Raw genomic sequence first — 27,118 nt, 5'->3', positions numbered from 1 at the left:
TTCAGGACCAGCCTGGCCAACATGGTGAAACCCCGTCTCTACTAAAAATACAAAAATTAGCCTGGTGTGGTGGAGTGGTGCACGCCTGTAATCCCAGGTACTCGGGAGGCTGAGGCAGGAGAACTGCATGAACCTGGGAGGCGGAGGTTGCAGTGAGCCGAGATTGAGCCACTGCACTCCAGCCTGGGCGACAGAGCAAGACCCTGGCTTAAAAAAAAAAAAAAAAAAGGGAAAAGTGGAGATGTGGGATTAGGAGGGTCCTTGGGGGGAACAAAAGTGGAGGAGGGAAATGGGGGTGTCAAAGGAGGTGACGATGTTGCCCTGGAGGTGCAACGAGGCCCTTGAGGCGCAACGAGGCCCTTGAGGCAAAGCGGCTAGGCATGGGGGGCGTCTGGTGTGGGGTGATGAACCAGCCCTGGGGGAGGGCCAGGGTCACTGAGGTCCTTGTGGGGAATCTCACCCTGAAGAAGGGCTGTTTCTTCACATCTTCTGCATCTCTCTCGCTAGATCCCAGCCTCCGCTCTGGGTTCCTCCGAAGCAGCTTGGAGGAAGGAGCACTGTGTCAGGATCTGTCCCCTCCTGGGCCCCACTGCCCCTCCCCAGGCCCGCCCCACGTCGGGGGTCCTCACCCTTCTCATGATGCCGATGGCTTCGGCCGACAGGAAGCGGGGGTAGCGAACCTCGTCGTTGACGATGCTGTCGAAGACCTCCTCCTCGTCGTCCCCTGGGAATGGGGACTGGGGAGAGGGAGGCCCAGGGTGAACGAGGCCCCTCCTCTGGCTGCTCCAAACCCAGCCCGACCTGAGCCCCACACTCTGCTGCAGCTCTTGGGTGCTGGCTTACTTGGGCAGGGAAATGCCCCATTTTATAGATGTGGAAACTGAGGCCAGGGAAGCAGAGCCAGCAGCCCTCGATCACACAACACGTGGTGGAGGCAGACTTGGATCCCACCCTGGGCACACGCAGGTTCCAATGAGATCCGAGACACACAGGGGCGGGGTCTCACCTCGCCAACCAGCATCTCGTAGAGCAGCACGCCCAGTCCCCACCAGTCCACAGCCCGCGTGTACGACGTGTCCGTCAGCACCTCAGGGGCCAGGAACTCCGGGGTCCCACAGAATGTGCTGGTCCGGTCCCCATAGCCCATCCCTGGGGACAGCAAGGCCATGTGAGGTTATGGGGGCCAGAGGAGTCACTCAGCCCAATGTGGGGTTGTCCACACAGCCAGCCCTGTCCCAGGGTCAGGGTGGGGGGCACCCCGAATAGGGTTAGGGACCCCATTCCTTCCCCCTCCTTTGTCTAATCCAGAGGCCAGCCCCTCACCCTCCTTGCAGAGGCCAAAGTCTGCGATCTTGACGTAGCCCTCGGTGTCCAGGAGCAAATTGTCCAACTTCAGGTCCCTGTTGGGGGTTGGAGGGATGGAAAGAGGGATGAGCGGGGGTCTGGGCCCTGTCCCCACAACGGGCAGTGTGCACATGCATGCACACACGCACACACCTGTAGACGATCTTGTGTTCGTGAAGAAACTGTAGGCCCAGCACCACGCAGGCGGAATAAAAGCTGCAGAGAGAGAGAGGCTGCTGAGAGGGGTGGGGCCACCCTGCAAGGAGGGAGGGTCACATAAGCCGGGCTTCCACATCCTCAAAAGCCCCCCAGTCTCCCCAAAGCTCTGGGAGGCTGAGGGAAGCAAGGCCTGAGGGTGGAGGGGTGAGAAGCAGGCTGCCAGCCTCTCGGGGGGACTAAGTGTCAGATGGTGTAGGGGGAGGCAGGGGCCCGGGCTGGGGTCCAGGCTCACATGGCACGGGGCTCAGAGAACACGTCGCTGTGGATGTGCAGCATCAGGTCCCCACCGGCCGAGTACTCCATCACGAAGCACACGTGCTCCGGTGTCTGGAAACAGCCGAAAAGGTTCACCAGGAAGGGGTGTCCCGCACTGGTCACTGCCGCCAATATCCGCTTCTCACACATCAGGCTGGGGAGGGGTGGGGGATAGAAGTCAGAGACCATGGCCGCCACTTACCCCAGACTCCCAGATGGCAACCAAAGCCCATACAGAGGGAAGCAGAACTGAGAAACGTCATCTCAGCACCTGGATACAGCCATGCCTGAAGGTGGCACACTCCTGGACTTTTCAGATCCAGACCAATAAATTTCTTTACTTGTTTCAGTCTTTCTCAGTTGGGTTCCTGATTATCAAAAGGATGCTGGGAAGACCAGGCACAATCTCAGTGCCTGTACCGAATGTTTAGAGGGGTTAGGCACTGTGTAGAGAGCACCTGACAACCATGTGTGGAAGGCAGTAGCATTCTGCTTCTCCACAACAAGAGGGGTTCTTTTTTTTTTTTTTTTGAGACAGAGTCAGGCTGGAGTGCAGTGGTGCGATCTTGGCTCACTGCAACCTCCGCCTCCTGGGTTCAAGTGATATTCCTGCCTCAGCCTCCCAAGTAGGTGGGACTACAGGCACCCGCCACCATGCCTGGCTGATTTTTGTATTTTTAGTAGAGACGGGGTTTCACCATGTTGGCCACACTGGTCTCAATGTCCTGACCTCAGATGATCTGCCCACCTCAGCCTCCCAAAGTGCTGGGATTACAGGCGTGAGCCACCACGCCCAGCCAAGAAGCTGAGGTTCTGAAGGGAGAAGTGACCTCCCCAGGATCTCCAAGCCCATGCTGCAGAATTGAGATTTGAACCCAGGAACCTGACCCTAAAGCAGAGGCAGTATGGTGGCACCACAAAGGGCACAGGCTTCAGAGCCTGAGTCTCTAGCTTTGAATCCTGGACCTGCTGCTTACTGGCTGTGTGACCTTGGGTAAATTGCTGAACCTCTCTGTGCCATCAGTATTTATCTTATAGGGCTACATGGAGGAACAAATGAATAACTTTCCTAAGAGCTATTATTATCTTGGTATTAGGCTAGTAGGTATTAGTGACTTTTTGTTTTGAGACAGGGTCTCACTGTGTTGACCAGGCTGGAGTGCAGTGGCGCGATCTCAGCTCACTGCAACCTTGACCTACTGGGCTCAGGCGATCCTCCTATCTCAGCCTCATGAGTAGCTGGGGCTACAAGCATGTGCCACGACACCCAGCTAATTATTTTGTATTTTTTGTAAAGATGGGGGTGTCACCATGTTGCCCAGCCTGGTCTTGAAATTCTGAGCCCAAGTGATCCACCTGCCTCGGCCTCCCAGAGTGCTGGGATTACAGGTAAGAGCCACTGTGCCTGGCGTTAGTGACTACTATGAGTCACTCTCCCTGTAGCTCCAAGGAGAGAACTGCTCTGTCATTTCCCAAAAGAGAAGACAGAGGTCCCCAGAGGACCACGGCAGGTCCCCACCTCTCCACCTCGTCTCGGGCCACAATGTCCCCTTTCTTCAGAGCCTTGATGGCGAACAGCTCCCCACTGGGCCGGAATTCGGAGAGGAGCACCTGGAACCACAGTGGGCAGGGGTGGTTTTAGCGGCCAGCCAGGGACCTGGGGGGTCTCCCAATTCCCTGCCCTCCACCTCACCTTCCCAAAATGACCCCGGCCCAGCACCGCCAGGAACTTGAAATCTTCGAGGGTCAGAGGTGACTTCCTCAGAGGGCTGTGGAGAGAGGCCACTGGTGAGAACAAGGACAGCGGGCAGGGGTGGTGGACAGGGGGCCAGGGAGTGGTGTCACCTGCACAGGGCGGGGCCTGGGGTCTCCCGGGTCTCCGAAGGCAGCTCGGGAGCGGTGGATTCCTGGATGGGGGAGCTCTGTGGCGGAGAGAGGAGGCCAGAGTAAGGGGAGTCAGAGATGCCCTCATAACCACAGCAGCCTCCGAGGCCCTGCAAGATCTGCCCCCGACCTCTCTGTCCTCACCTCTCCTCCCACGCAGCCCCTCATTCACTCTCCTCCAGCCACACGCCTGCACCACCATGGCTGGCTAATTTTTGTATTTTTAGTAGAGACGGGGTTTCACCATGTTGGCCAGGCTGGTCTGGAACTCCTGATCTCAGGTGATCACCCGCCTCGGCCTCCCAAAGTGCCGGGATTACAGGCGTGAGCCACCATGCCCAACCTGAATTTTTTTTTTTTAGAGACAGGGTCTTGCTCTGTCGCCCAGGATGGAGTGCAGGGGCGCAGTCATAGCTCAGTGCAGCCTCCAACTCTACCTCCGCCTCCTGAGTAGCTGGGACTAAAGGCATGCACCACCACGTCTAGCTAATTTTTTTTTTTTTTGAGACGGAGTTTCACTCTTGTTGCCCAGGCTGGAGTACAATGGTGTGATCTTCGCTCACTGCAACCTCCGCCTCCCGGATTCAAGTGATTCTCCTACCTCAGCCTCCCAAACAGCTGGGATTACAGGCATGCACCACTACGCCCGGCTAATTTTTTATATTTTTAGTAGAGATGGGGTTTCTCCATGTTGGTCAGGGTGGTCTTCAACTCCCGACCTGAGGTGATCCACCTGCCTCAGCCTCCCAAAGTGCTGGGATTACAGGCGTCAGCCACCGCGCCCGGCCTAATTTTTGTAGACATGGGTCTTGTTCTGTTCCTCAGACTGGTCTCAAACTTCTGGCCTCAAGCGATCTTCTTCGTTCAGCTTCCTGAGTAGCTGGGACTACAAGTGCAAGCCATCATGCCTGGCTTGACAATGTCCATTTTTTATTATTATTATTTTTATTTTTGAGACTGAGTCTCACTCTGTTGCCCAGGCTGGGGTACAGTGGTGTGATCTCGGCTCACTGCAACCTCCGTCTCCCAGATTCCAGCAATTCTCCTGCCTCAGCCTCCCGAGTAGCTGGGATTACAGGCGTGCGCCACCACGCCCGGCTAATTTTTGTATTTTTAGTAGAGATGGGATTTCACCATGTTAGCCAGGATGGTCTCGATCTCTTGACTCCAAAGTGCTGGGATTACAGGCGTGAGCCACCACGCCCAACCCATTACTTCTACTTTCTAAAAAATTAGATCTATAAAAAATTAGCCAGGTGTGGTGGCGCACGCCTGTAGTCCCAGTTACTTGGGAGGCTGAAGTGAGAGGATCACCTGAGCTCAGGAGGTCGAGGCTGCAGCAAGCCATGACTGCGCCACTGCACTCCACCCTGGATGGCAGAGCGAGACCCCGTTTCAAAAAAAAAAGATAAAAGATAAAATGCATTCAGGCTGGGTGCAGTAGCTCATACCTGTATCTCAGCAATTTGGGAGGCTGCAGAGGGGAGAACACTTGAGGTCAGGAGTTCAAGACCAGCCTGGCCAACATGGTGAAACCCCATCTCTACTAAAACCAAAAATTAGTCGGGCATGATGGCACATGCCTGTAGTCCCAGCTATTAGGGAGGCTGAGGCATGGGAATCTTTGAACCTGAGAGGCAGAGATTGGAGTGAGCTGAGATCACGCCACTGCATTCCAACGCCCATTCTGGGCGACAGAGTGAGACTCTGTCTCAAAATAAATAAATAAATAAATAAAATGCATTCAGTGAGGTGGGCAAGAGGAACAGGTTACATATGCATCCACCCAGGAAACCATCAGCCAGCCTAGGAGTTGGCAAATGCTGGCTGGTGGGCCAGCCTGTTTTTATAGTTTGTAAGAGCTAAGAATGGCTTTCACTATTTTTTTTTTTTTTTAAGAGATGCAGTGGCCGGGCATGGTGACTCACACCTATAATCCCAGCACTTTGGGAGGCTGAGGTGGGCAGATCATCTGAGGTCAGGAGTTCAAGACCAGCCTGGCCAACAAGGTGAAACCCCGTCTCTATTAAAAATACAAAAATTAGCTGGGTGTGGTGGTACACACCTGTAGTCCCAGCTACTTGGGTGGTTGAGGCAGGAGAATCCCTTGAACCTGGGAGGCAGAGGTTGCAGTGAGCCTAGATCACACCACTGCACTCCAGCCTGGGCAACAGAGTGAGACTCCATCTCAAAAAAAAAAAAAAAAAAAAAAAAGAGATGGAGTTTTGCCATGTTGTTCAGGCCAGACTCCAACTCCTGGGCTCAAGTCATCCTCCTGCCTCGGCCTCCCAAGTAGCTGGGACCACAGGTAAACTGATTTTTACATTTTTAAATCGTTGGGGGAATTAAAAAAAACAAAAAAAGGAACAATATTTCATTGCCCATGAAAGTTCTACAATGTTCAAACTTCCGCATGTACTACCAATAAGGTTTTACTGGAATAGAGACACGCTTACAGTGTACATATCGTCTGTGGCTGCTTTCAAACTACAAAGCAGACAGGGACTGTCTAGCCCACAAAGCCAAAAATATTGACTCTCTGGCCCTTTCTGGAAAACGCGTGCTGACCTCTGACCGAGATCAAGATAAGGAACATTTCCATCACCCGGCAGGTCCCCTTGTGGCTCCCAGCTTGCGGTAACCTCTGCCTAGAGAACAGCACTCTCTCGATCATTCTATCATTGACATGAGTTTTAAATATGCTCGTTTTGCAAAGTGGTACACTGAGGCACAGAGGTGGCACGGCAGGGGTGGGAACCCAGGGGGTCCAGCCCCTGAGCTCACAGTTTTATTTATTTTTATTTTTTGAGATGGAGTCGCTCTGTCGCCCAGGCTGGAGCGCAGTTGGTATGATCTTGGCTTACTGCAACCTCCGCCTCTCAGGTTCAACTGATCCTCCTGCCCCAGTTGCCTGGGTAGCTGGGATTACAGGTGCCCACCACCGCACCCGACTAATTCTTGTATTTTTATTAGAGACAGGGTTTCATGGTGTTGGCCAGGCTGGTCTTGAACTCCTGGCCTCAAGTGATCCACCCGCCTCGGCCTCCCAAAGTGCTGGGATTACAGGTGTGAGCCACTGTGCCCAGCCTGTTTTGTTTTTTGAGATAGTATTTCGCTATGTTGCCCAGGCTGGAGTGCAGTGGCAGGATCATGGCTCACAGTGGCTCACTGTGTTGCCCAGGCTGGTCTCAAACTCCTGGGCTCCAGCAATCCTCCCATGTCAGCCTCCCAGAAGTGCTGAGATTATAGGCATGAGCTGTTTTTTAACCAGGATGGGGATCTGGGCACACGTTTTAACCAGCATAGAGATCTGGGCCCTGGTTCTGCCACAGACATGCTGCGTGGCTCCAGGGAAGTTCCTAGTGGTCTCTGAGCCTGGAGCAGGACCCCTGACGCTGCCCAGGCCAGGCCTACGGGGATAGAAGGGGGGACCCTCACCAGGCTCGATGGGCTGGAAGGAGGATCCCGCGAGCTCTTCTGAGGTGAGCTGTCCGAGTCAGTGCCGAGGTTCAGCTTCTCCACCGATATGTCACTGCAGCAGACGAGAGGAGGGTGTGTCTGGGACCCAGGACCCTCGCAGGCTTCAAGGGGCAGCCGGGACCATGGGGCCCTCCTTCCTTACCCCGTGGTCCGGGCCTCGGATCCTGGAGAAGCCCCAGGGCTGAAGGTGCCTGTGCCCGTGGCATTGGGGATGAGCCTCCGGAGCAGCCGCACCCACGTGGCGACATCGATGTTCATCTGCCTAGCACGCTGGAACGCCTTCCCTGGGGGGACGGGGCAGGCGTCACCCTCCATGACACTCCCAGGACCCCTGGCCTCTCCCCCAGGAAGCCTGGAGCACCCTCTCACCTTGCTGCTTGGAGAAAATTTTCTTCTGCCGTCGGAGCCGAGGAATCCTCTCAATGACAGGGTTGCGGAAGGTGACCTGGGGGAAGGGACCAAAATGTGAGGACCCTCTGCCCACCTGCAGGCAGACAGCTTGGTAAGGAAGCCCCTGGGAGCACAGGTGTGCACGCCCAAGTGGGGTTCTGGTCACATGGCATCAGATTCAACCTGAGTACCAGGTGACAATGAAGAGGTCATCAGTGCAACCCATGGCTCCCCTCCTGAAGGGACGTCTTGGAAAAGCAAGAAGCAGACAACCAGGTCCCCTTCTAGAGGTGGGGAGAGCATCTGACCCAACAAGACTGACAGACAGCGACTGCAAACGGACGCCACGCCATCCCACACCCCATTCCCCACATGTGCTCCCAGACCCCAGACCTGCAGTAGCAGCAACACCTGGGAACTTGCTAGAAACGCAGGTTTCCAGGCCCCCCTTTGACCTACTGAGCCAGAAACATGGAGTGGAGGAAGCGCGCGCATGCTCTCTCTCTCTCTATATATACACACACACACACATATATATATATACACACATATATATATGCACATATGAGTAGTCCGATCTCGGCTCACTGCAGCCTCCACCTCCCGGGCTCAAGAGATCCTCCCACCTCAGCCTCCTGAGTAGCTGGGACTACAGGCACGCACCCCCATGCCTGGCAAATTGTTGTATTTTTGTAGAGACGGAGTTTCACCATGTTGGCCAGGCTGGTCCTGAACTCCTGGGCTCAAGCGATCTGCCCACTTTGGCCTCCCAAAGTGCTGGGATTACAGGCGCGAGCCACCGCGCCCGGCCCTAAAGCACTCAGTATTTCAACAAGCCCCCAGGCAATGCTGGTGCCCACCCATCTATGGAAGCCACCTGTCAAGTTGAATTCTCCCAACTCCAACACAACTTCTAGAAGGTGCTGAAGTCACAGAACTGCAGTGTCTGGTATGGTTGTCACATGTGGCGATTTAAATTAGTGAAAATGTCAGCGAAATTAAAACTTTGGCTCCCTGGTCACACTGGTCACACTTCAGATAGAGAACATTTCCATCTACAACAGAACTCAGCTACTGTGGGTGCATCGACAACAGAGCTGCAGAAAGTTCCTTTTTTCTTTGAGACTCTGTTGCCCAGGCTGGAGTGCAGCGGCGCAATCTGGGCTCACCACAACCTCCACCTCCCAGGCTCTAGAGATTCTCCTGCCTCAGCCTCCCGAGCAGCTGGGATTACAGGCACCCACCACCAAGCCTGGCTAATTTCTTTTTTTTTTTTTTTTTTTTGAGACACAGTCTCACTCTGTTGCCCAGGCTGGAGTACAGTGGTGCGATCTTGGCTCACTACAACCTCCACCTCCCGAGTTCAAGTGATTCTCCTGCCTCAGCCTCCCAAGTAACTGGGATTACAGGCGTGCGCCACCACACCTGGCTGATTTTTGTATTTTTAGTAGAGACTGGGTTTCTCCACGTTGGCCAGGCTGGTCTTGAACTCTTGACCTCAGGTGATCTGCCTGCCTACCCTCCCAAAGTGCTGGATGACAGGCGTGAGCCACCGCACCCAGCCGAATTTTTGTATTTTTAGTAAAGACAGGGTTTCACCATGTTGGCCAGGCTGGTCTCAAACTCCTGACCTCAAATGATCCATCCGCCTCAGCCTCCCAAAGTATTGGGATTACAGGCGTGAGCCACAGCGCCCGGCCAGAGCTGCAGAAAAGTTCTATGGAATAGTGCTTCTGTATAGGCATAAAAACAAAATAGAATGCCACAGAGAGACCTTGAAGGCAAAGAGAAATGCTTTAGAATGTGTTCCCCAGGCCACCCGCCATCACTTTCCATTTGGTTTGGGCTGTGTTCTGAATGGGAGAACAATTTTAAATCTCTGCCATCTGGAGTCAACTCTTCTCCACGCCCCTTTCTTTCTTTCTTTCTTTCTTTTTTTTGAGACAGAGTTTCGCTGTTGTTGCCCAGGCTGGAGTGCAATGATGCGATCTCGGCTCACTGCAACCTTCATCTCCCAGGTTCAACTGATTCTCCTGCCTCAGCCTCCCGCGTAGCTGGGATTACAGGCGCCTGCTACCACACCCGGCTAATTTTTCTCTTTTTAGTAGAGACGGGGTTTCACCATGTTGACCAGGCTAGTCTCAAACTCCTGACTTAGTGATCTGCCCGCCTCAGCCTCCCAAAGTGCTGGGATTACAGGTGTGAGCCACTGTGCCTGGCCCCGCCCCTTTCTTTCACTGGTGCTTGATGGTCAGACCAGGGGAGAACCTCTGCTTAGGGATATGGATATAGACAGATGGATAAATAGACACAGAAAGAGACAGATATAGACGCAGGTAGATAGAGAGGGGCATGGACGGAAGGGTAGTTACAGATAGAGAAAGAGAGAGGGACTGATAGAGAAAGGGATTCATAGAAAGAGAAGGATGCATGGATGGATGGATGGATAGATAGATACAGCTATCGAGAGAAAAAGAGAGAGAGACACAGATAGATATAGAGAGGGATAGATAGAGACAGAGAGAGGAATGGGTGGATATAAATAGAGATAGAGGAATATACAGAGACGGATGGATAGAGGGATGAGCATAGATAAGATAAATGGATGGATGGATAAGATGATAGATAATATAGATGGATAGATAATATAGACAGATGGGTAGACGGAAAGATAGATTAGTTGATAGATAATATAGATGGATGGATAGATAGATACAGCTATATAGAGAAAAATAGAGGCACAGATAGATATAGAGAGGGATAGATAGAGATAGAGAGAGGAATGGGTAGATATATATACAGAGAAATATACAGGGCTGGATAGATGGATGGATGATGCATACATAAGATTGATGGATAAGATGACTGACAGATAATAGAGACGGATGCATGGAAAAATAGATTGGTTGATAGATAATATATAGATAGATATAGATAGATAAATGGATAGATGGATTAGATAAATAGATGATATAGATACCTAATATAGATGGATACATAGATAAGACAGATAGATAATATAGGTGTATCTATCAATGGATAGAGGATGCATTGATAAGATGGCTGGGCCGGGCGCGGTGGCTCACGCCGGTAATCCCAGCACTTTGGGAGGCCAAGGCGGGCAGATCACGAGGTTAGGAGATGGAGACCATCCTGGCTAACACAGTGAAACCCCGTCTCTACTAAAAATACAAAAAATTAGCTGGGCGTGGTAGCGGGCGCCTGTAGTCCCAGCTACTCGGGAGGCTGAGGCAGGAGAATGGCATGAACCAGGGAAGCAGAGGTTGCAGTGAGCCAAGATCGCACCACTGCACTCCAGCCTGGGAGACAGCGAGACTCCATCTCAAAAAAAAAAAAAAAAAAAAAAAAAAAGATGGATGGATGAATGCATAGACAGACAAAATGGATGGATGGACACGTAGGTGGGTAAATAATAGATAATATGTGTGTGTATACATATATAGCTAATCTATCATATATATATGTAAAATGGGGTACACATATAGGTTAGCGGAAGATTAAAAGAGTTTTTTAGGATAATTTGGCTAAATGAGGGGTCAAGTGCCCCTTCTCTGTGCCCCAGTTTCCTCCTCTGTCAAATTTGAGTAATAACAGTCCCTCTTTTGTTGGTTGGTTGTGAGAATTAATGAGTTAACGTCGCCAAAGTACTCGCTACAGAGTACATAGTATAAGTACTGGCTTATACTATGAGAACTCAGCTAGAAATGTCATTTAGACCAGGGGTTCCCGGCCAGGGAGCACTTGACAGTGTCTGGAGACCTCTGGGCTGTCAAAACTCAGGGGGAGGTGGTGCTACTGACATCCTGTAAGCAGTGGGGAGAGGTGCTACATCCTCTAGTACGCAGGACAGCCCCACCACAGAGGATGATGTGGCCCCATATGTCAACAGTGCCAAGGGTAGGCCACCTCAATTCAGACCTTCACCCTCACACAGCTGTGGAAGGAATCACTTTCTCTTGACTGTGGCTCTGGTAGCAATCACCACGATATGTTGTCAGGTTTTGTATCTCTTTCCTGGTTGGAAGAAATTTTATAATTTATTTCCTTTTTTCTTTAAACATTTCTAAATTTGGAAATCAGCTTCTTCTTCTTCTTCTTTTTTTTTTTTTTTAAGTATCTTGCCTCAGAACAAAACCAATCCCAGCTAAGGTCCTATCACTGATGTGGCTAATTAGAAGTGCTTTTCTTCTTCTTCTTTTTTTTTTTTTTTTTTTTTTTTGAGACAAGAGTCTCACTCTGTTGCCCAGGCTGGAGTGCAATGGCGTGATCTCAGCTCACTGCAACCTCTGTCTCCTGGGTTCAAGCAATTCTCCTGCCTCAGCCTCCCAAGTAGCTGGGATTACAGGTACCCACTATCATGCCCAGCTAATTTTTGTATTTTTAATAGAGATGGGGTTTCACCATGTTGGCCAGGCTAGTCTGGAACTCCTGGCCTCAAGTGATCCACCCGCCTCAGCCTCCCAAAGTGCTGGGATTACAGGTGTGAGCCACCACACCTGGCCAAGGTGTACTTTTCTATCAAGGTTCAGAGACAGATCTAAAATGTATCTTCCCCTTCTAGAATGCACTGGTCTAAAACATACCTGCCACTTCTGAAAGAGCCTGATCTAAAACTATCTTTCCGTACTAAGAGAAACCATATCTAAAACATATCTTATGCTTCTAAAAGAGCCTGATCTAAAATGTATCTTCCCCTTCTAGAACAAGCAGATTTTTTTTTCTTTGTGAGACTCCTGGGCGACAGAGTCTCACTCTGTCGCCCAGGCTGGAGTGCAGTGGTGGGATCTCAGCTCACTGCAGCCTCCGCCTCCTGGGTTCAAGCGATTCTCCTGTCTCAGCCTCCCGAGTAGCTGGGACTAAAGGCATGTGCCATGACGCCCAACTAATTTTGTACTTTTAGTTGAGACGCGGTTTCACCATGTTGGCCAGGCTGGTCTCCCTGACCTCAGGTGATCCTCCTGCCTCAGCCTTCCAAAGTGCTGGGATTACAGGCATGAGCCACCACGCCCAGCCTAGAACAGGCAGATCAAAAGCCTATCTTCCCTTTCTAGAAGAGCCTGATCTAAAACATATCTTTCCCTTCTAGAAAAAAGCAGATCTAAAACGTCTCTTCCCCTTCTGGAAGAGCCTGACCTAAAACGTATCTTCTCCTTCTAGAAAAGGCAGAGTTAAAACATATCTTCCGTTTCTAGAAGAGCTGGATCTAAAATCTATTTTCCTCTTCTAGAAAAGCCTGACTTAAAATTTATCTTCCCTTTCTGGAAGAGCCAGACCTAAAACATATTTTCCCCTTCTAGGAAACTGGGAATGGGGCAGTGAGGGAGAAGAAGCATTTTCTCAGGGTCAGGTGTGGGCTATACCTCAGCCACCAGGCAGCCCTGGGGTTCCATGTCCAGCTGCACCTCATGCCTCTCATTGTCCAAGAAATCCTCCAACTTCAGGAATTTGAGGGCACACAGGCCCCGCTGGTCCCGCCAGAACACAGCCAACTCCAGTTCCCGTGCCTGGAGGGAGAGGAAGAGGGCCATCACTCAGGGTGCCAGAGGCATGGAACCCCTCCTTCTCTAGGCCCTGCTGTCCTCCAACGCAGCTCACCCTCTCCAGCTCCAGAGTGAAGCTCTGGTCCCAGGCATTGGGGCCACATGGCTTCCAAGACGTCTGCCCCACCACTGTGTTATCCAGCTTAAGCACAGTGCTGACTTCACCTGAAATGGGAGAGAGGGCCCAGTCAGAAAATGCTGGCAGTGGCCAGACAAGGTTGCTCATGCCTGTAATCCCGGCACTTTAGGAGGTTGAGGCAGGCGGATCACTTGAGGCCAGGAGTTCAAGACCAGCCTGGCCATCATAGTGAAACCCCGTCTCTACTAAAAATACAAAAAATTAGCTGGGCGTGGTGGCACGCGCCTGTAATGCCAGCTACTCGGGAGGCTGAGGAAGGAGAATCACTTGAACCCAGGAGGCAGAGGTTGTAGTGAGCCAAGATCATGCTACTGCGCTCCAGCCTGCGTGACACAGCAAGACTCGGTCGAAAAGAGAGAAGAGAAGAGAAAATAAAAACGGCCAGGCACAGTGGCTCATGCCTGTAATCTCAACACTTTCGGAGGCTGAGGCAGGTGGATCACCTGAGGTCAGAAGTTTGAGACCAGCCTGACCAACATGGTGAAACCCCATGTCTACTAAAAATAAAAAATTACCCAGGCGTGGTTGCACATGCCTGTAATCCCAGTTACTCGGGAGGCTGAGGCAGGAGAATCCCTTGAACCCAGGAGGCAGAGGTTGCAGTGAGCCGAGATCACGCCACTGCACTCCAGCCTGGGCAACAAGAGCGAAGCTCCATCTCAAAAAAAAAAAAAAAAGAAAAAGAAAGAAAATGCTGGCAGAAAGGGGCATGTCTATTATCTTTTTCTTTTTCTTTTTTTTTTTTCGGTAGAAATGAGTCTTGTTATGTTGCCCAGGCTGGTCTCAAACTCCTGGCCTCAAGTGATATTCTCCTGCCTCAGCCTCCCAAGTATCTGGGATTACAGGCATGAGCCACCAGGCCTAGCTGTCTGCTATCTTTTTAAAATGAATCCTCCCCTCCATAACTTTTCTCCCACTGTAAAGTTTTGCATTTGACATTGAAGCCTTTAATCCAGTTGATTTTTTTACATGGTGTGATGTGAGGCAGGGATCCAAATTCAATTTTATTCTACATGGAAGTCCCAGCCACATACTCCTAAGGATTTATTTATTCATTTATTTTTTGAGCCAGAGTCTCTCTCTGTCACCCAGGCTGGAGTGCAGTGGCACAATCTCGGCTCACTGCAACTTCCACCTTCTGGGTTCAAACAATTCTCGTGCCTCAGCTTCCAAAGTAGCTCAGACTACAGGCGCACACCACCATGCCCAGCTAATTTTTGTGTTTTTAGTAGAGATGGGGTTTTGCCACGTTGGCCAGGATGGTCTTGAACTCCTGACCTCAAGTAATCACTGGCCTTGGCCTCTCAAAGTGCTGGGATTACAGGCGTGAGCCACCGCGCCCAGGCACTCCTGAGGATTTACCCTAGCCAAATGCATGTGGGTATACATCAGGAGATGCATTTATATAAAGTGTATGTAACAGTCCAAAATAGAGGCATCCCACAGTCCATTAACAGGAGAATTAATATTTTAAAACTGCTATACCGTCTTAGTAGCTGAAGTACGAAATTGCTGATATTTAACTATTTTTTTGCTTTCAGAAAGAGGCAATTCGATATGGCTCAGTCTAACATAATGGATTACTAAACATGAATAAATATGAATTAACTATAGCTTGTCACAACAAAATGGATGAGTCTACCAAAACAATGCTTTTTTTGGTTTGGTTTGGTTTTTTGCATTTTTTTGTAGGGTGGGGTTTCACCATGTTGCCCAGGCTGGGTTCAAATTCCTTGGCTCAAGCAATCCCTCCACCTCGGCCTCTCAAAGTGCTGGGATTACAGGCATGAGCCACTATGCCTAGCCCCTAAACAATGTTGAATGAAAGAAGCCATGTGATAGAATAGTCTGTATGAGCCTGTCAATATAAAGTTCTAATACCAGGCAAAATTAAACAAAAGTTTTTGGGGATGCAAACATGGGGTTCTACAACTACAAATTATAGCAAGGAAATGATAAAAGTCGGGAGAGTAGCCACCTCTATGGCAGAGGAAGGAGGTGGAATTGTGGAGGAGACAAGAGGGGGCTTCTGGAGAGCTGGAAATATTCTATTTCTTTTCCTTTTTTTTTTTTAAGATGGGGTCTCGCTCAGTTGCCCAGGCTGGAATGCAGTGGTGCAATCACAGCTCACTGTAGCCTTGACCTCCTGCACTCAAGCAATCCTCCCACTTCAGCCTCCCAAGTAGCTGGGACCGCAGGCACAAGCCACCATGCCCACGCCTGGTTAATTTTTGGTTGGTTTGTCTTCTCTTTTTTTCCCTTTAGTTTTTTTTTCTGTGACACAGATTCAGGAGGGCCTGATGACATGTACCCCCAATTTTTTTTTTTTTTTGAGACAGAGTCTTGCTCTGTCACCCAGGCTGGAGTGCAGTGGCGTGATCTCGGCTCACTGCAAGCTCTGCCTCCCAGGTTCCTGCCATTCTCCTGCCTCAGCCTCCCGAGTAGCTGGGACTACAGGCGCCCGCCACCACTCCCGGCTAATTGTTTGTATTTTTAGTAGAGTTGGGGTTTCACTGTGTTAGCCAGGATGGTCTCGATCTCCTGACCTTGTGATCCACCCGCTTCGGCCTCCCAAAGTGCTGGGATTACAGGCGTGAGCCACCACACCTGGCCATACGCCCCAATTTTTAAATTATTTGTAAAGACAAGGTCTTGCTATGTTGCCCAGGCTGGTCTTGAACTCCTGGGTTCAAGTGATCCTCCTGCAAATCCCAAAATGCTGGGATTCCAGGCATGAGCCGTGGCACCTGGCTGCCATATTCTATTTCCTAACGCAGGTGGTGGTAATATGGGTGTCTGCTCTCCTGTTACTCTTCTCCACACTCCCTTTTTTTTTTGTACATACGTATTAATTTTCTTTCTTTTTCCTTTTTTGCCATGAGATTACGAATCAAATTTTCTTTTAAAAAAATTATGGCCAACATGGTGAAACCCCATCTCCATAAAAATACAAAAATTAGCCGGGTGTGGTGGCGCACGCCTGTAATCCCAGCTATTTGGGTTGGCTGAGGCAAGAGAATCGCTCGAACCGAGGAGGCAGAGGTTGCAGTGAGCTGAGACAGTGCCACTGCACTCCAGCCTGGGCAGCAGAGGAGAATCTGTCTCAAGAAAAAAAAAAATTATGGTAAAATACATGTAACATAAAATTTACCATCATAATCACTTTGAAGTGTCCAGTTCAGTGGCATTAAGTACATTCACATTGCTGTGCAACCATTACCACCATCCATCTCCAGAACTTTCACCTTACAAAACTGAAACTCTGTCCACATTAAATAATAAACTCCCCATTCCCCCTCCCTCTACTCCCTGGCATCCATCATTCTACTTTCTGTCTCTATGAATCTAACTACTCTAGGAACCTCACATAACTGGAATCATACAATATTTGTCTTTTGGGGACTGGCTTATTTCACTTAGACTAATGTCCTCAAGATTCATCCCTGTTGCAGGGTAGACAGGATTCCTTTCCTTTTTTTTTTTTTTTTTTTTTTTTGAGACAGTGTTTCACTCTGTCACCCAGGCAAGAGTACAGTGGCATGATCTTGGCTGACTGCAACGCCTGCCTCCTGGGCTCAAGCAATTTTCCTACCTCAGCCTCCTGAGTAGCTGGGATTACAGGCATGTGCCACCACACCCGGCTAATTTTTGTATTTTTAATAGAGATGGGGTTTCACCATGTTGGCCAGGCTGGTCTCGAACCCCTGACCTCAAGTGATCCACCTGCCTCGGCCTCCCAAAGTGCTGGGATTACAGGCATGAGCCACTGCGCCTGGCAGGATTTCTTTCCTTTTTAAATCTGAGCAATGTTCCATTCCATGGCTGGCCCACATTTTGTTTATCCATTCATCTATTGGTGGATCTGGGTTGCTTCCATTTTTGGCTTTCATAATGCTGCTATGAACACAGGTATACATATCTCTGAGACCCTTTTATTTTTTTAAAATATTTTTCTATCACTATTTTTAAAACTGACAAATAAAAATTATATATATTTATCATGCACAACATGTTGTTTTGAAATATGTATGCATTATGGAATGTCCGAGGCCCTGTTTTTAATTCTTTTGGGGATATGCCCAGAAGTAGCTTTGGATCATATGGTTACTCTTGTTTTTTTGTTTGTTTGTTTGTTTTGAGATGGAGTCTCATTCTGTCAGCCAGGCTGGAGTGCAGTAGCATGATCTCTGCTCACTCCAACCTCTGCCTCCCGGATTCAAGCAATTCTCCTGTCTCAGCCTCCAGAGTAGCTGGGACTACAGGCGTGCACCACCACCAAGCCCGGTTAACTTTTGTATTTTTAGTAGAAATGGGGTTTCACCATGATGGCCAGGCTGGTCTTGAACTTCTGACCTCAGGTGATCCACCTACCTTGACCTCCCAAAGTGGTGGAATTACAGGTGTGAGCCATTGCGCCTGGCCTGCTTACTCTGTTTTTACTTGTTTCAGGAACTGCCAATATTCCTTCCTTCCTCCCTCCCTCTCTCTCTCTTTCTTTCAGACAGAGTTGCTCTGTTGCCCAGGCTGGAGTGCAGTGGCTCGATCTAAGCTCACTGCAACTTCTGCCTCCTGGGTTCAAGCGATTCTCCTTCCTCAGCCTTCTGAGTAGCTGGGATTACAGACACACACCACCATGCCCAGCTAATTTTTGTATTTTTAGTAGAGACGGGGTTTTGCCATGATAGCCAGGCTGGTCTCGAACTCCTGACCTCAGGTGATCTGCCCCCCTCAGCCTCCCAAAGTGCTGGGATTACAGGTGTGAGCCACTGCACTCGGCCATGCCAATATATTTTCCATAGGGCTGCACCATTTTACACTCCCACCAACAGTGCACAAAGGTTCTGATTTCTCTCCACATCCTCACCAACACTTATTTTCTGTTTGTTTTGTTGGGTTTTTAAAATAGTATTAGTCATCCTAATGAATATGATATATTGGTTTCTTGTTTAGTTTTCCTTTCTTTTTAAATTTGTTTTATTTATTTATTATTATTATTATTATTTTGAGATGGAGTCTTGCTCTGTTGCACAGGCTGGAGTACGGTGGCACAATCTCGGCTCACTGCAACCTCCGCCTCCTGGGTTCAAGCAATTCTCTGCCTCAGCCTCCCGAGTAGCTGGGATTACAGGCATGCGCCGCCACGCCTGGCTAATTTTTTTGTATTTTTTGTAGAGATGGGGTTTCACCATGCTGGCCAGGCTGGTCTTGAACTCCTGACCTCGTGATCCACCCGCCTCGGCCTCCCCAAGTGCTGGGATTACAGGCGTGAGCCACCACGCCCAGCCTTTTTTTTAATCTAAATAAACTTGAAATTTTTTTTCTTTTTTTTTAATTTAGAGACAGGGTCTCTCTGTCATCTAGGCTAGAGTGAAATGGCTCAATGATAGCTCACTGGGCTCAAGTGATCCTCCCACCTCTAGAATAGCTAGGACTACAGGTGCGGGCCACCACATCTGGCTAATTTTTACATTTTATTTTTTGTAGAGACAGGGTCTTGCTATGTTGCCCAGGCTGGTCTCAAACTCCTGGCCTCAAGTGATCCTCCTGTCTCAGCCTCCCAAAGTGCTGGGATTACAGGCATGAGCTGCTGCACCTGGCCTGTTTTTTTGTTTTTGTTGTTGTTTTCGTTCTCTTTTGAGGCAAAGTCTCACTCTGTCACCCAGGCTGGAGGGCAATGGCGCGATCATGGCTCACTGCAATTTCCACCTCCCGGGTTCAAGTAATTCTCCTGCCTAAGCCTCCCAAACAGCTGGGATTACAGGTGTGCACCACCATGCCCACCTAAGTTGTATTTTTAAGTAGAGACAGTGTTTCACCATGTTGGCCAGGCTGGTCTCAAATTCCTGACCTCAAGTGATCCGTCCACCTTGGCTTCCCAAAGTGCTGGGATTACATGTGTAAGCCACCACGCCCGACCCCTGGCTTATTTTTTAAAGGTTTACAAATATGGGGCATTCCAGGTCCCCAATGCCACCTCGTTTCTCAGGGCCCACGATGCCCACTCACTGGTGTTCTCAGCTTCTGCTTTGAGGCTGCTCCGGCCACTGAGGCTTCCGCTTCGGCTGTAAAGGCCCCGGGCTGGGCGGCTCAGGAAGGGGGGGCGGCTGTCTGGGGTCCCAGGTCCCCCCATTGAGGGCGTAGGGTTCCAGGGGATGGTCTCTGGGAGGTCTCTGCAGCCCACCACTCGTACCTCCAGGGTCCCTGTAGGAGGGGAAAGCTCAGCAGGGGGCCACTTCTGGGGCAGGCTGAGCGGAGGGGACCACAGCGGGGAGGGGACACATCCAGACGCAGCCATGGTACAAGTGGGAGCCAGTGAGGGACAACCAGAATGGAGCATGGGGCATGAGGCCGGGATGTCCGTGCTGGGATAGGAGAATATGAGAGAAGCAGTCCTTCCGGGAGGGGCTCGGATGCGGGAGTTTAGGGGCAGAAGAGAGGCTCAGGGTACAGGCCGTGGGCCCAGGCAAGCAGGAACAGGGTAGGACTAGGGGTTGTAGGGGAGGACTTGGTGGACAATCTGAGGTCTAAGATGGGCTAGGGGTCTACGGTGGGGCTGGTCTGGAGGGGTAGATGGCTGAGGGGTCTGTGGAAGGTGGGGCTGGCTGGTCTGCAGCAGGCGGGTAGGAGGCTCATGGCTGAGCGTTGTGAGGCCGAGGTGGGGCTGGGGAACAAGGGCTGGGAGAAAAATACTGGGCCAGGTGAAGAGAGATGGAGAAACTGAGGTGTGGGGTGGGGGGGCAAAAGCCCAGAATCAGAGGGCAAAGGAGGGGGAGACAGTGGTGGGATGGGAGTCCAGGGTTGGGGAGAGTGGAGATTGAAGTCGGGGGTCACAGGAATGGGGAAATGAGAGGAGTCGGAGGCCCAGGGCTGCAGGGGTGGGGTAGGGTCTCAGGCCCACCTGTGAGCGGCGCGGGCTTGCACAGGGTGCTGTAGTGCGTGGCGGGAAAGGGCCCGGCCAGGCGGGTGCTGAAAGCAGCGGACGAGGCGGCAGCGAGCTCTTCTCGCAGCAGCCGCCCCTTGGGGTGGTCGGCGGGCAGCTCCCCAAGTCTCCGCTCCAGAGCCTCCCGCAGCAGCCCCAGCTTCTGGTTGGATTCTGTCAATTTCTCCTGGGCCTGTGGTGGGAAGTGTGGGGCTGGGGGCGGGACCAGGCTTGCCCCTTCCCAAGTGCAGGCCTAGGCCCCACCCCCAGGCTGAGTCTCACACTGAGCTCCTCCCTAGAGGGCTAAACCTCAAACCAACTTGGTCCCACCTCTGGGAAAACCAGGCCCCGCCCCTTGGAGAGGCCCCTCCCCTCACCGAGGGCCATTTCTGCCTGAAACCACGCCCCCTCGCTGAGGCCCCGCCCCTCACAGTTGCACTGTTCCTGCCTGACGCCCTGCCCCTCACAGTAGTCTACCCTGGCTGAGGCCCCACCCCTTATGAAGGTCCCACCCCCTTTGAGGCTCCACCCCTCACCGTGGGTGTTCCTGGTGAAGTCCCCGCCGCTTGCTGAAGCACCGCCCCTTGCTGAAGCCCCGCCTCTAATGAAAGCTCCGCCCCTCACCTCAGTGACTGCCTTGCGGTCCGGGGCCTTGGCAGCGCTGAGCAGGCGCAGTACGTTCTTGGCACCCTCGGCCACCGCGTGCTCCACTCGGAAGTGGTGCCGCAGCTCTTCGATGCGCAGCTCCACAGCCCCAAGGTCAGGACTCCCTGTGAGCGTGGAACACAGGGCAGTGAGGCTAGCCTGCAGCGCCCCACCAACCTAGTCGCAGACACAGCCATTCGCAGGAACAGGCACGGGCCACAGACAAACCATCATGAAGATGCATCATGCTTCATCCAAGGGGCAGGCACAGTGACACTGTCGCACTGTCACCTGCAGGCAGCCACACTTCCACCCAGACTCTTTTATCCAAACACCATCACTCACGGGGCCAGTCCTAGGGAAAAAGTTACCCTGTTACGGGGGACAGTCTGAGCAATGACACACAGGCACACTGTCACCCCATGCTTACCGACAGACACATTGTCACGGTCCCTCTTCACCTCCAGGGATTTGCACAGGGACAGACGCAGGCACATTGTGGCCCCCAGGGATAAGCCACATTATCTAGATTCAGACACTGTCACCCAGGGGCTGTCACCCAAACAGACAGGAACATCTAAATCATAGGCCAAGCATGGCGGCTCAGGCCTGTAATCTCAGCACTTTCGGAGGCCAAGGCAGGCGGATTACTTGAGGTCAGGAGTTTGAGACCAGCCTGGCCAACATAGTGAAACCCTCTCTACTAAAAACACAAAAATTAGCTGGGCACAGTGACGCATGCCTGTAATCCCAGCTACTCAGGAGGCTGAGGCAGGAGAATCACTTGAACCCAGGAGGCGGTGGTTGCAGTAAGCCGAGATTGCGCCATTGCTCTCCAGCCTGGGTGACAGAGTGAGACTCTATGTCATTAAAAAAAAAAAAAAAATACTGTCATACCCGTGTTGACACACCTCATTCCCCAATGAACAGTCACCAGGTTACACAGTCAACCAGGCATGGTGACACTCATGGACATTTGGACAACCACAGCATACTACATTTACACAGATGGTGTCAGTCACAAAGACACTGTTAAGAGACTCAATGTTTGTCTCCTACCAAATTCCTATGTTGAACCCCTAATCCCCAGTGGGATGGCACTTGGACTTCTCCAAGTGCCTTTGGGAGGTAATTAGGGTTAGAGGAGGTCATGGAGGGAGGGCCATCATGATGGGATTAGCGCCCTTATTGGAGGAGGAAGAAGCTGGGTGCAGTGGTCCATGCCTGTAATCCCAGCACTTTAGGAGGCTGAGGCAGGAGGATCACCCGAGGCCAGGAGTTTGAGACCAGCCTGGGCACCATAGAGAGACCTTGTCTCTACTAAAAATAAAAAATAAATTAGCGAGGCATGGTGGCGTGTGCCTGTAGTCCCAGCTACTTAGAAGGCTGAACGAGGAGGATCACTTGAGCCCAGAAAGTCGAGGCTGCAGTGAGCTGTGATCACGCCACTGCACTCCAGCCTGGGTGACAGACCGAGACCCTGTCTCAAAAAACTAAAAATGAAAAATAAGAAGAGGAAGAGACACTAAGGCTCTTTCTCCCTGTGAGGGCGCAGTAAGAAGGGAGCCATCTGTAAGCCAGGAAGAGCGCCCTCACCAGGAACCGACCACGCTGGTACCCTGATCTGGGACTGCCAGTCTCCGGAACTGTGAAAAACATAAATGTCTGTTGTTTAAGTCACTCAGCCTATGGGACTTTGTTATGGCGGCCCAAGGAGAGTAAGGCAGGCACTGTCGCACTGACACTGTCACACTGTCGCCCACAGGGACACATGGCATTACCACTTTGTCACCAGCGTAGGCACACTATCACCAGAGGAACACATACTCTGTCACAAAGATGTAGTCACCCTGCCACATAGAGACACTGTCATGAGTCAGACTCTGTTACACAGACACGGCCCTGTCATCTTGGGCACAGGGACACCATTATAGGGGCAGAGAAACACAGTCACAGACACAAATGCATTTATGCCCAAGCACAGGGTCAAGAAAAGGGGCACAGGCCAGGCATAGTGGCTCACGCCTATAATCTCAACACTTTGGGAGGGTAAGGCAGGAGGATCACTTGAGGTCAGGAGTTTGAGACCAGCCTGGGCAAGACCTAGTCTCTACAAAAAAAAAATTTCTTTTAATAAGCTGGGTGTGGTGGCACACGCCTATGGTCCCAGCTACTCAGCAGGATTGCTTGAGCCCAGAAGGTCAAGCCTGCAGTGAGTTATGATCGCGCCATTGCATTCCAGCCTGGGCAACAGAGCAAGACCCTGTCTAAACAAAAAAAGTGTGTCGGCCAGGCACGGTGGCTCATGCCTGTAATCCCAGCACTTTGGGAGGCCAAGGCAGGCGGATCACCAGGTCAGGAGATCGAGACCATCCTGGCTAACATGGTGAAACCCCGTCTCTACTAAAAATACAAAAAATTCGTAGGGCGTGGTGGCTCAAGTCTGTAATCCCAGCGCTTCGGGAGGCCAAGGCAGGCGGATCATGAGATCAGGAGATCGAGACCATCCTGGCTAACATGGTGAAACCCCGTCTCTACTAAAAATACAAAAAAATTAGCCAGGCGTGGTGGCAGGTGCCCGTAGTCCCAGCTACTTGGGAGGCTGAGGCAGGAGAATGGCATGAACCCAGGAGGCAGAGCTTTCAGTGAGCCGAGATCACACCACTGCACTCCAGCCTGGGCGACAGAGCAGGACTCCGTCTCAAAAAAAAAAACAAAATTTAGCCGGGTGTGGTGGTGGGCGCCTATAGTCCCAGCTACTCAGGAGGCTGAGGCAGGAGAATGGCGTGAACCCGGGAGGCAGAGGTTGCAGTGAGCAGAGATTGTGCCACTGCATTCCAGCCTGGGCAACAGAGCGAGACTCCATCTCAAAAAAAAAAAAAAAAAAAAAAAAAGTGTGTCCCTGCAGTGTGTGTCAGTGCGACGGTGCACATGATTGTGTGCCTGTACTGTGGATATCCACATGGACTTCACAGTGACTATGTGTGATGGTAGGATCACACATTCCTTTGTCTCTGGGTGTTGTCGCAAGGATGGGTGACTGGATGACTTTATTCCTAAAAGTCCCAGTGACTGATAAAGCGCCATGTGGCAGCAGGTCTAGGGGTGACAGTGAGACTGTGTGTTTTTTGGTGTGTTTTTTTGAGACAGAGTCTCACTCTGTTGCCCAGGCTGGAGTGCAGTGGGGTGACCTTGGGTTACTGCAACCTCCGCCTCCCGGGTTCAAGTGATTCTCCTGCCTCAGCCTCCTGAGTAGCTGGGACTACAGCTGCGTGCCACCACGCCCAGCTGATTTTTGCATTTTTAGTAGAGACAGGGTTTCATCATGTTGGCCAGGCTGATCTCGAACTCCTGACCTCAAATGATCCGCCCGCCTCAGTTTCCAAAGTGCTGGGATTACAGGCGTCAGCCACTGCACCCAGCCGAGACTGTGTTTATAAGGCAACATACCTGTGACTATCAACTTCCTTGGAACTGTGTCTGTGTTATTGGTGTCCAGGTGAGTGACACATGTGGACACAGTGTGACTGTGAGTGTCTGACTCTCTGTGACCAAGTGCCAGGGTCATTATTCAGAATAGTCAGGCAGTCAAAAACATAGTAAATGAATGGGCGTGGCTGGGTACCAATAAAACTTTATTGACAAAAAAAAGACAATGGATAGATTTGGTCTGAAGGTGGTAATTTACCAACCCCTGATGTAATCCAAACTTTGCATGGGACAAAATGGGAAGCTCTGGCCCAGAGAGGGTCAGGAATGTGTTGAAGTCTCACAGTGGGTCACAGGACCCACCTCCCTGCCCCAGAAAGGGACTCATTATGGAGCTGGAGGCTGAGCCCTGCAAGGCGAGATGCAGGCTAAGCTGCCTGGAAGCAAGGGACTCACCTTGGGTGTCATCCGGGGCTGCCTGGTTCTCCAGCTGGCCGGCCTGCAGCGCCCGGCGGAGTTGCATGCGGATGATGTCAATCTTGGTCTTACTGTCCTGCAACATCTGCTGGGCTGTCAGCAGCAGCTTCCGGTCCTGGAGGCAGAGACAGTCTGAGAGAGGAAGGCTAGGTGGTTGGGGTCTAGCCACACCATGCAGGTCCTAGGTGACTGTGGCAGAGTGTTCACATGTGGATGTAACAACACGCATTTGCAGGCCAGGCACGGTGGCTCATGCCTGTAATCCCCGCGCTTTGGGAGGCTGAGGTGGGTGGACTGCTGAGCTCAGGAGTTAAAGACCAGCCTGGGCAACAGGGCAAGACCTTGTCTCCACAAAAAAATGCAAAAATTAGCTGGGCGTGGTGGTGTGCACCTGTGGTCCTAGCTACTCAGGGGGCTGAGGCGGGAAGATCACTCAAGCCCAGGAGTTGGAGGCTGCATTGAACTGAGATTGCATCACTGCCCTCCAGCCTGGGAAACAGAGCAAGACCCTGTCTCAAAATAAATAAATAAGTAAATAAATGTACTTCCATGCATTCCTGGATACAGTGGCATGATGTAGTCCATGGAGTCCTCAGCCTCCTGAGTAGCTGGGATTACAGGCGCCCACCACCATGCCCAGCTTTTTTTTTTTTTTTTGAGACATAATCTCGCTCTGTCGCCCAGGCTGGAGTGCAGTGGTGTGATCTCAGCTCACTGCAACCTCTGCCTCCCAGGTTCAAGCGATTCTCCTGCCTCAGCCTCCCGAGTAGCTGGGATTACAGGCATGTGCCACCACGCCCGGCTAATTTTTGTATTTTTTTAGTAGAGCTCGGGTTTCATCATGTTGGCCATGCTGGTCTTGAACTGCTGACTTCAAGTGATCCGCCCGCCTCAGCCTCCCAAAGTGCTGGGATCCACGCCCGGCCTACTCTATTCATTTTCACTGGGTCAGTATTACCCCCAGGGCGGGGGGCAGAAATTCTTAGGGGGTGAGAAACTCTTATTCTTTTTTTGTATAATGCTCAGATACATGTAAAAGATATACAATTGATCTAGGTTTTAAATTTTCATAGAATGGTGTTCAAATACTTGTACACAGGTGTTCATAGCAAAACTACTCACAATCGCTAAAAAGGTGGAAACAACCAAATGTCCACCAATTGATAAATGGGGCGCAGTGGCTCACATCCATAATCCCAGCACTTTGGGAGGCCAAGGCAGGAGGAATGCTTGAGCCCAGGACTTCGAGTCCAGCCTGGGCAACACAGACCCCTATCTCAATAAAAATAAAAATAAATTAAATAAGTAAAATAATGTTAGGCCAGGTGAGGTGGCTCACATCTGTAATCCCAGCACTTTGGGAGGCCGAGGTGGGCAGATCACCTGAGGTCAGGAGTTCGAGACTCACCTGGCCAATATGGTGAAACCCCATCTCTACTAAAAATACAAAAATTAGCGGGACGTGGTGGCATGCGCCTGTAATCCCAGGTACTTGGGATGCTGAGGCACGAGAATCGCTTGAACCCAGGAGGCGGAGGTTGTAGTGAGCCGAGATCACGCCACTGCACTCCATCCTGGGCGACAGAGTGAGACTCCGTCTCAAAAAATAAATAAAATAGTGTCATTAAAAAAATCCATGCAGTCTGTCCTCCCATGTGACATTCACGTGGAAGGACATGCGCACACCAGCCTGTGGGTCTGGACATTAATCCTCTAGCTGTAGGTTGGCCTGTGCTTGTGGTGTCAGAATTTCTGGGTGTTGATGGAGACCTGTGTGTTCCTGGGACTGATTGGCAGGACGGGGGATGTGTGTGTCTGTGCGTCCGTGTGCACCAGTCTCTGGGTATGAATGTAAGAGTGTGTGTGTGTGTCCAGATGTGGCTGTGGTGGGATTCTCCATGTGTTGCTAGATGTTGTTACCACTGTGTGTCTCTAGATGTTATGACAGCATGTGTGTGTGTGTGTCTAGATGTTATGATGGTGTGTGTGTGTCAAGGTATGACATGACTGTGTGTGCTTGTAACAGGACACACCGTCAGCAGTGAGAGGCGGCATGTTGCCCTGACTGTGGATGGGCCTGAGGCTCTGCAGGGGACTGTGGGAGGAGGGGAGACAATTTGCCACATGTCTGTCTGACATCACCCATAGTCATGCTTCCCATATGCCCCCATGAGCTGCCTGTGCCTTAGTCCTGACACCAAGTTACACCCATCAGCCAGTATGTCCCCAATCCAAAGGCTCCCAGCCTCCCATGGGGGCAGCTGTAGGCTGCACCCTATGCCCCCAGCCTGTGATCTGCTCACAGGCGTGTGCATACATGTGCGGTGTGTGTGCAGATACACGGGTGGGTGTGTATGTGTGGGTGTGTACATGTGC

The 27,118-nt window shown here is 51.3% G+C and overlaps 1 protein-coding gene across 4 annotated transcripts in view; it reads right to left on the bottom strand.

Moving 5' to 3' along the window:
• Positions 1-27,118, bottom strand: part of PKN1 (protein kinase N1) — a 39,041-nt gene that overhangs the window by 551 nt on the left and 11,372 nt on the right. For all 4 annotated transcript variants that reach the window (XM_063801283.1, XM_016935305.4, XM_512443.9 and 1 more), the window contains 18 exons: positions 24,722-24,857; positions 20,816-20,961; positions 20,171-20,384; positions 19,279-19,473; positions 13,189-13,298; positions 12,954-13,097; positions 7,552-7,627; positions 7,325-7,466; positions 7,141-7,234; positions 3,664-3,740; positions 3,512-3,587; positions 3,338-3,429; positions 1,796-1,972; positions 1,498-1,560; positions 1,324-1,400; positions 1,007-1,149; positions 630-737; positions 461-541 (listed from right to left, as the gene is read on the bottom strand). In XM_063801283.1, the coding sequence (XP_063657353.1) occupies positions 461-541; positions 630-737; positions 1,007-1,149; positions 1,324-1,400; positions 1,498-1,560; positions 1,796-1,972; positions 3,338-3,429; positions 3,512-3,587; positions 3,664-3,740; positions 7,141-7,234; positions 7,325-7,466; positions 7,552-7,627; positions 12,954-13,097; positions 13,189-13,298; positions 19,279-19,473; positions 20,171-20,384; positions 20,816-20,961; positions 24,722-24,857 (2,151 nt within the window). The remainder of the gene's footprint in view (positions 1-460; positions 542-629; positions 738-1,006; positions 1,150-1,323; positions 1,401-1,497; positions 1,561-1,795; positions 1,973-3,337; positions 3,430-3,511; positions 3,588-3,663; positions 3,741-7,140; positions 7,235-7,324; positions 7,467-7,551; positions 7,628-12,953; positions 13,098-13,188; positions 13,299-19,278; positions 19,474-20,170; positions 20,385-20,815; positions 20,962-24,721; positions 24,858-27,118) is intronic.

The sequence above is a fragment of the Pan troglodytes genome, chromosome 20, assembly GCF_028858775.2.
Source record: "Pan troglodytes isolate AG18354 chromosome 20, NHGRI_mPanTro3-v2.0_pri, whole genome shotgun sequence".
Classification (NCBI taxonomy): domain Eukaryota; kingdom Metazoa; phylum Chordata; class Mammalia; order Primates; family Hominidae; genus Pan; species Pan troglodytes.
Note: the sequence above shows the minus strand (reverse complement) of the source record. Positions and strands in the feature narration are given on the sequence as shown.